At 40.1% G+C, this 9,237-nt stretch overlaps 1 protein-coding gene across 7 annotated transcripts in view; it reads left to right on the top strand.

Annotated features, from left to right (window-relative positions):
- The window catches only part of LOC107720684 (lysine-specific demethylase 6B-like), a 30,093-nt gene that overhangs the window by 19,030 nt on the left and 1,826 nt on the right, over positions 1–9,237 (top strand). For 4 of the 7 annotated variants that reach the window (XM_016528472.1, XM_016528471.1, XM_016528474.1 and 1 more), the window contains 13 exons: positions 437–787; positions 1,122–3,622; positions 4,055–4,181; positions 4,385–4,490; positions 5,129–5,334; positions 5,650–5,753; positions 5,909–5,977; positions 6,489–6,637; positions 7,941–8,055; positions 8,148–8,335; positions 8,431–8,572; positions 8,659–8,785; positions 8,876–9,046. In XM_016528472.1, coding sequence (XP_016383958.1) covers positions 437–787; positions 1,122–3,622; positions 4,055–4,181; positions 4,385–4,490; positions 5,129–5,334; positions 5,650–5,753; positions 5,909–5,977; positions 6,489–6,637; positions 7,941–8,055; positions 8,148–8,335; positions 8,431–8,572; positions 8,659–8,785; positions 8,876–9,046 — 4,356 coding nt within the window. The remainder of the gene's footprint in view (positions 1–436; positions 788–1,121; positions 3,623–4,054; positions 4,182–4,384; positions 4,491–5,128; positions 5,335–5,649; positions 5,754–5,908; positions 5,978–6,488; positions 6,638–7,940; positions 8,056–8,147; positions 8,336–8,430; positions 8,573–8,658; positions 8,786–8,875; positions 9,047–9,237) is intronic. The other 3 variants (XM_016528475.1, XM_016528477.1, XM_016528476.1) reach the window with 3 other exon arrangements.

The raw sequence follows: 9,237 nt of genomic DNA, 5'->3' as shown, positions 1-9,237 counted from the left end.
ATCAGAGTTCATAGAAGAGGCCCACAGAACCTTCAAGATTTGAAGAGACTGTGGAAGAATGGGCCAAAATCACACCTGAGCAATGCATGCGACTAGTTTCTCCATACAGGAGACGTCTTGAAGCTGTCATTACCAACAAAGGCTTTTGTACAAAGTATTAAATACATTTCAGTAGTTCAATACTTTTTCACTGTGTCATTCCATTATATTACACGTAACTTAATTTCTGAACTTATTTGTTTTGTTTTAATTGTATGTATGGATTACTTGGGTTGTTACCGACATCTGGTGAAAATTTCATGTCAACAGCACTTTTAGAAATATATTTACTGGGAAAAATGGTGACGTGTTCAATATTTATTTTACCCGCTGTATGTAATGTACAATTATATACTTTGTATTACTCATGATCATCCTTCTTTCACTTTTTTAAAAGGAGTCCAGTCATTACGTCATGAGAGATCACAGACCATATTCCATCCCATCACCATCCAACAGTGCCCCAAGCCAGGGCCTCCACAGCAAGAAACCCACCAAACAGGGGCAACCCAATCATCCGGTCCGAGATCATCCAGGCCCCCATCCCCGTGGGGCCAAAGGGGGCTGGGATTGCCCATCACCAGCAAACCTCACCAGTGTGCCTTACAGTCAGCAGCACCAGCTCCCTCCACCACAGAGGCACACCGGCCCCTTCAGCAGCCCAGCCACCTCAGTACCTCAGCCCAGATTCAACACAGCACAGCCTGGCTGGAAAACACAGAGCCGCTCGGGAAAACATGGCAGTAGTGTGAGTAAATGAAGAAAGAATTTTCATTTCTGGGTCAACTATTCCTTTCAATATAATGCCCAATGTTCAAAGAACTAGTCTCAGCCTCAGACAACACACCCACAGACTGTATAAGTGGGCGTTCTTGGCCAGAATAAGCTCCAAAACTTAATATCAGTAGTCAAAAGTCTATCAAGGCTTCTGCAAGGCTATCAATTAAATATCAAGTCCATATAAATTATCAGTGAAAGCCAAACATTACATTTCACAAAGCAATTCACATATATATCGAGCTGCTCTTTTGTATTAGTAGCCTATAAACTTGTGAAATGTTCGGGCATTTGTTTCTCTACAGGAGATGGGGCGTACCACCTCTGGCCTGGAATCTCAAGAGTCTGTGGGTGGGGACAGAAAACAGCCAAGCGCATCTAAACATATTAGCCGCCAACGGAGTCCCATCCAGTCGTACAGCAGTGCAGAGGGTAGAGTTACAGATTGTTCAGAATGGAGGAGCCCAGAGACTGGGTTAAAGAAACACAATCAGAGAGACTCAGACTCCCCTTCTTTACCCGGCACTCAAACCTCAGACAGAGGTCAGAGGGCACAGAAGTCAGAAATGAAGAAGAGCAGCCACTCTAAACACCAGACTGGGTTCAAATCCACCCACAAGAGCTGCCTCAGCAAGCTGGACACTGAACTCTTGAAACACATTCAGGCCAAGAGGAGGCACAAGGAGCGTTCAAGGAGGGAGAAAAAGAAGGAAGCAGAGCTGTTAGACACAAGAGAACGGATGGAGAAAAAAATGGAGGACAGGAAAAAGAAAAAGATGAGGGACGGAAGAAAGGGGCATGATAAGAAGAACATATACCAAAATGGCCGACAGTTGGGACAGATAACAAGAAGAGCAAAGGAGGAGAGGAAAAAAGGAATGTATGAAGACAGGAAGAGTGAGACGCCTTCGAAATCAGCATCTCCCAATTTAGGAACATTGTATCCCAGTGATTCTGAACCTCTCCTGGATGACCTACTGTTTGAGCCACTTCATCTCAATCACAGAGAGGAAGAGTTCTCTCGACATACCTCAGGGTTCATCCCACCGTCTACATCCCCTCCTGTCAGTAATAACCATTGTTCTCCATGCCAGTCAACCCATGAAGCCAATACTAAAGCCTTAGAGGTTGACGACCAATCAGAATCTTCTGAGCCTGACCATGTAGACACTAGTGATGATGACAGTGTAGAAGCCCATGATGTTGGTAGGTCCAAACTTACTCTTCCCGATAAGCAGAGGAGTTGTGAGGAAGAAACCATCAGAAGTAAAGAGGGTATTTTAGGGTTGATTAGTGCCCCAGACCTCCTCCCGGCTCACTGCACCTATAGTGAGGAGCTCCTAAGGCTGGACCCACCAACAAGCCCACCTGTTCTGAGCTGGCAGGGCTCTCCAGTGTCGGACTTAGGTGATGATGATGAGGAAGGGAAAGAGGGAGATATGATTAGAGTACTGAGGAGGCCAGTGCTACAACCTAGTCCAACACACTCATCTCCACTAAGAGATCCAGTGGAGATCAACACTGGAGCCGACTATTGCCACAGTGACCTGGCCAAACTGTACGGTCTTCCTGAGTCCTCTAAAGCAATGGACACTGAGGAAGAAGATGAAGAAAATAGAGAAGGAGAGCAGAAATATAGTAGTCCTGATGCATCAAGTAGCTCTGAGCCCAACAAACCACACTTGCACCAAATGGACACATTCGAATCAGCGACCTCAGCGATGGGCAGCCATAGATACACTTACAGGGGTGGGCCATTTGGACGGCCACCCCCTGGTGCATTAGTTGGGGTGAAATACTCATCATCTCTGTCCTTGGGTCCTGAGATCCACCCTCCAGACCAGCACAGTCCACCTGCCACATCTCCAATTACAGAAATCCCAGATCAGGTCACACCACCACTGATCCAGCCTGCAGAGAAGGACAAAGAGAGTGAAACTGAGGAAGAAAGAATGGAAACCAATGCAAAAGAGGAAGGAATAGAAGAAGAAAGGGAGAAAACTGATGTGCAGAAGATGGATGAACAAATGGAGGTCAAAGTAGCTGAATCAGCTAAAGACCCAACCTGCACTTCACTGGAGGAGAAGGAACCTGTAATGTCTCACGCCACTCTGCAGGATAAACTAGTACAAAGCTGCGAGCTTCTGCTCAATCAAAACTCCAGCCCTCTGTCAAAGGCTATGAAAGTCAGCGGGTCCACGTCTACTGAGAGAGAAAAGGAGCAAGACAGAGCCAGACAGAAAGATCAAGTGAGGTCTCCAAGAAAAGCTGGTCGGAAAGTAAAAGGAGAAGATCCCGAAAAGAGTAATGGAGAAGAGAATAAAAAGGAAAAAGTGAAGGTTGAGACTAAGACAAAGGATTCATCTTCTGAAGGTTTAAATGAGCACTTGGTGGAAATCAAGAACAAACAGGTTGCCCCAGAAAACCAAAAAATTGACTTGAAAGATGGAGAAACAGAATCTAAAGAAGTCAAGAGAGAAAAAGAGACAGACATTAAAAACGAGACCATGAAAGAAGACACACTAAAGGCTGATACATCCACAGCATCATCTACATCTGCCACAACCAACACGCAAACCCCTGTTACTGTGACACCCTCCAGCAGACCTCCGCTGCTGGCCCGGGTCAATCTCCTTAATCTGCAGGAGTTGTCTAAAATTCCCTTGAAAGAACTGAGGATCTGTTTGGTCAGGGTTGAGAGTGGAGGTTGGCAGACTTGCATTGCATCAGAGATTGAGCAGAAGACCATGCCACTCAATGCCATCAACATCAAAAATAGCGCAGCTGAGGTCATACAAGCCTGCAAGTAAGTTCACATCTGACTTTAGACCTCAGATTATTCTGATGTACTTAATAGTTATTAGCGGTGCTTGTTGAGGCTAAATGGCTATAAAGCTAAAGGCTAAATTCCATGGACTGACACTGAAGGCACCTGATCCATATCTAAAAACAGAATGTTGGAGGTGCACTCTTTTAACTTGGGCCAGTAATCAACCACCTAGCGACCACCCAGAACACCTTAGTAACGCATACCATTGGGCTAAAAGAGCCACTTAGGAACCACACGGCACCACCCAGGCACCTATTCACAGCACCCTAGCATCATAACAGTGTTTAATGCTCTAAACTTAGTATTATAATGACTTTGATGGGGAATATGAACCATGCATCTTACTTTATTTTTTTCTGTTTTTTGTTCTCTGCATTTACACACACACCCTTTCTGTTTCTGTGACAGAGGGGCAAACATCAAGAGCAAGTTTCGGGAGTCATACCTGCTTCCAGCGTTTTCAGTGAAACTTATCCTGTCCACCGAGACTCCTATTCCCAGAGAGAAACTCAACCCTCCAACACCGAGCATTTATGTGAGTTGAGGCCAATCAGTTCATAAGGCTTAAGGTTTAATAAAGTACTGTAATTTATTAATCATATTCTCTGTCAGACATTAGTTTATATGGATACATTAGATGTCTTTATTATTGTTGTTGTAATGATAAACAATAACCATTTAAGTTGACTGTTTGATGTCTGTTATTCTGACTTTCTGTTTATGTTTTTATATTTTTAGCTAGAGAGTAAAAGAGATGCCTTTTCTCCGGTGCTGCTGCAGTTCTGCACAGACCCTAAAAATGCTGTTACTGTCATCAGAGGACTGGCTGGATCCCTCCGTCTCAGTGAGAAAATACAATATCACAAACACACACACATTATGTCTACATTAATACGAAAACACTTAAAAACTACGTTTTCCAAAAGTTTCCCCATCCACCCTGAAATGTCAGAAAACACTAAAATCATTTTATTGCACACATGTAAAACGTAATAAAAGCTTGGTGAGATATAAAGTAATATAAAAAAATATTCAATATAAATATGAGATATAAAATACAGTTCTCATGCTGTTATTCTGCCATGGTCTGTTTATTAGCAAAAAATCCCATCACTTACTGGTGTGTCTAGTGCGCACTCCATTATTCCATGTATGGTCTAAAATGCAATTGTCCTCATGTTTTGCTGCAAGGCAGCAGTTGCAGGTTCATGATCTCTGCTGGAATGTAATATGAACAAAAATAGTGCAAAGTAACATATATCCTATCATTTACAACACTATGAAAGTGAATACCATATATTAGGCACATTCCAGTATAAACATAGATATCTATCACATGACTAAACATGCCATCGTTTTCAAAAAGCTCAGTTTTCGCAGGACAAAAACGCCGTCTCAGTATGGACGGAAGTCAAAAACTTAGAGAAAAAGATGGCTTTCAAATGTTTCCCGTTTAGTGTGACATTCTTGTCTTTCTGTTAGATCTGGGTCTGTTCTCCACTAAATCCCTGGTTGAGGCCAACTCAGAGCATGCGGTGGAAGTGAGGACTCAGGTGCAGCAGCCAGCAGACGAGAACTGGAACCATTTAGGATCCGCCCAGACCTGGCCCTGCGAAAGCAGCAGATCTCACACTACCATCGCTAAATACGCACAGTACCAAGCATCCAGTTTCCAGGAGAGCTTACAGGTAGAAATTGTTACCATGAGTGCCTCAGTGGGATCAGAAAGCAACTCTAGCTCATGCTTAACTGGAGTTACATCTAAGTCTCAACGGGAAACACTCTGGTGACAGCGTAACAGTCTGCCTCACCCAATAAAATCATATTAAATTAAATGAAAAATTATTACGTGAAATGTCCCTTCTCCTCCCTCTCAGGACAAGGGTATTGCAGTTTGATGATGCTGAGGGTCCAGGCAATCGCCTGGAAGTTTTAGGTACACAGTGACACGCGCACACTCAAAATGAAATTTAAGAAAATGAAAGCTATTTGTTTTTTTTTAGGAAGAGAAAGACAGTGAAGATGAGGATGAAGAAGACAAATCGGAGGAAAAAACTGTGAAAAAATCCAGCTCCCAAGGAAACACTGAGACTGCCACCACATCCAGGTAAAGTTAAAAAATAATGTTTAAACTATCATATAACAATGCATATACTGTAGATTGCTATTACCAGGCCCAGATTGAATTATATATTTTTTGTTGTTTGTTTGTTTGTTTATTTTTTTTAAATGCTATCTCTGAAAAGTTTCTTTTTTTAACAGCTCGGAGCAGAAAACCATTGGAAAAATCATTAAATTTGGAACCAACATTGACTTGTCAGACCCAAAACGGTGAGAGATGTTCACTTTGATATCACGGTGACATTATTTGACAATCATCCATAAAATAATGTTGGACAGGGAGACTATGGGGGTCATGCGCAACAGATTTCCGTATTAAAGCAGGTCTCGTTGCTTCCGGTTCAAGTGTTTTGTACAGTATGTGGAGCTGTTTAACTCAAGATGCCTTCCAAAGAGATACCAAAGATGATGATAACCGATGTCCATCAGTATGTAGATTGATATCTGAAAGTTTTTTTATCTTTTAAATTAACTTTTGAATATTAAAATTTAATAAAGCCCCAATAATAACAACAACTAGCTAGCTTAGCTGATTACCTTAAAAGTCCATAGATATTGCCATCAGTTCGTACTGCTGTTAACACTTTCTCCAACAAGCGATGAGACCTGTTTTCCGGTTTGGTCGGGTGACTTTCGACATATACCCCATTCACTGTGCTTTTATGAGTGTCATTATTACTTGCATTGGTGTGAGTAAAGGACTGTGGGGTCTTGTGTTCAGGTGGAAGCTGCAGCTGCAGGAGCTGTTGAAGTTGCCTGCGTTCATGCGTGTGTCCTCCAGCACGAACATGCTGAGTCACGTTGGCCAAACTATACTGGGCATGAACACAGTCCAGCTTTATATGAAGGTCCCTGGCAGCCGCACACCAGGTCAGTGCACACACACACACACACAAACACACACACGAGGTATTCGTGCATTTGAGACTTCTCTAACCCTCACTAACTTAGATTTGAAAAAAGACATTATTGAATTCATTTATGAAGTTGTTTACCTTGTGGATTTTTTTTATTTTTATTACCATTCAGAAGTTTGGTCTCCGTCAGAATAACAAAACTTTAACACACAATATTATCATAGAGAAACATGTTTGATTTAATTGTATTTTTTAAAAATAGGATTCATTATCATTATACAAAATTTAATTTATGTTATTTTTTAAAATATGACCTGGACATGTTTAAAATAAAGCAAAAGAAAAAATGGTCATAAACCTTAAGCCTGACATCCTCTCTTAAGGACATCAGGAATTTATTTATTTATTTTTGTATGCTTCATTTTCAGTTTGCAAAATAGAAATTATAATATTTTTGTGAAATTTGACCTGGACATGAATTGGAAAAATTGGAATGATTATTTTTTTATTTGCCTTTATTTTACTTGCATTTGTTTACAAAAAAGGCTTCATTTTTCATTATGATAAATAGAATTTATAATTTGTAAAACGTTACCTGGACATGTTAACAATAAAATATCAAAATGTATGATATGATTTTTTTTTTCATCATTTATTTATTAAAATAGACAAAATTGTAGAATTTGTCAAATGTGACAATGTTTGAAATAAAATTAAAATATTATCAGATGTTATTTTATTTTAACCAAAGTAAAACTTTATTTTGATTATATTACATAGACTTTGTTAAATGTGACTTGAACATGTTTTAAAAAAAAATAAAAATAAAAATAAAAAATTGAAGATCTGATTTCCTCTCTCTAGGACATCAGGAAAATAATAACTTCTGTAGAAATTATAATATTTTTGTGAAATGTGACCTGGACACGTTAAAAAAAATATGTAATGATAATTTTTTTTATTTGCCTTTATTTACTTACATTTGTTTTTTAAAAAGGCTTCATTTTTCATTATGATAAATAGAATTTATAATTTGTAAAACGTTACCTGGACATGTTAACAATAAAATATCAAAATGTATGATATGATTTTTTTTTTCATCATTTATTTATTAAAATAGACAAAATTGTAGAATTTGTCAAATGTGACAATGTTTGAAATAAAATTAAAATATTATCAGATGTTATTTTATTTTAACCAAAGTAAAACTTTATTTTGATTATATTACATAGACTTTGTTAAATGTGACTTGAACATGTTTTAAAAAAAAATAAAAATAAAAATAAAAAATTGAAGATCTGATTTCCTCTCTCTAGGACATCAGGAAAATAATAACTTCTGTTCAGTGAACATCAATATTGGCCCTGGAGACTGTGAGTGGTTTGCCGTCCATGAACACTACTGGAAAGCCATCAGTGACTTATGCGAAAAGTAAGATTTGGATCACACATGGCAGTTATTTTTATGGCTTAGCATGATGACAAATGCGATTATATATAAAGCTTATGTCTTCTGTGTGTTAGGCATACTGTGGACTATCTGACAGGCTCGTGGTGGCCAGTTCTGGAGGATCTGTACCGTTCAAACATCCCAGTGTACCGCTTCATTCAGAGACCCGGTGACCTGGTGTGGATCAACGCTGGCACTGTGCACTGGGTCCAGGCCGTGGGCTGGTGCAACAACATTGCCTGGAACGTGGGCCCTTTAAATGGTGAGTCTACACTGTGACAATAGAGGGCGCCAAAGACATTCACCACACATTTACTGTAAATATATTTGGCACTTGCTTCATCTTTGTCTTTCCAGCCTATCAATACCAGCTGGCTCTTGAACGCTTTGAATGGAACGAGATCAAGAAAGTAAAATCAATCGTCCCCATGATTCACGTGTCCTGGAACGTCGCCCGCACAGTCAAGATCACAGACCCAAACACATTCAAGATGATCAAGTGAGTGCGGCGTTGCATTATTTGTGTCACTGAGACCTACTTGAAATGATTTCATAGTTCCATCTCCTTCTTGTCTTGTCTTTCAGACATTGTCTGCTCCAGTCCATCAAACAAATTCAGATTTTGAGGGACCAGCTGGTGTCTGCAGGGAAGAAGATCTCCTATCAGAGCAGGGTGAAGGATGAGCCAGCGTACTACTGCAACGAGTGCGACGTGAGGATACTCAATAGATTGATGGCAAATAATGTTCTGTCGTGAGATGTTGCATCTTGTTGATGTATGTGACTGTGCATGTGTGAACAGGTGGAGGTGTTTAACCTGCTGTTTGTGACCAGTGAGAACAGCAGTAGGAAGACGTATGTGGTTCACTGTGAGGACTGCGCTCGGGAGCAGATCCCCAGTCTGAGCGGGATGGTGGTGCTGGAGCAGTACCGCATCAGTGAGCTCATGAACACATATGATAACTTCACCCTGGTAAGACAAACACTCATACGCACTAATGTGAAAGCGTAACATGTGATAATATTTGATTTTACTGTTTCTTTTTATTTATAAGACAAAAAGGCTTTATTTTAGGTATCCTTGAATTTATAATTTTGTGAAATGTGACCTGAACATTAAAATAAAAAATGCAATGATATTGCAATAATAGTTTTTTTTTTTTT

This window comes from Sinocyclocheilus rhinocerous, unplaced genomic scaffold, assembly GCF_001515625.1.
Source record: "Sinocyclocheilus rhinocerous isolate Xijiao unplaced genomic scaffold, SAMN03320098_v1.1 scaffold603, whole genome shotgun sequence".
In the NCBI taxonomy this organism is placed as follows: Eukaryota; Metazoa; Chordata; class Actinopteri; order Cypriniformes; family Cyprinidae; genus Sinocyclocheilus; species Sinocyclocheilus rhinocerous.
Note: the sequence above shows the minus strand (reverse complement) of the source record. Positions and strands in the feature narration are given on the sequence as shown.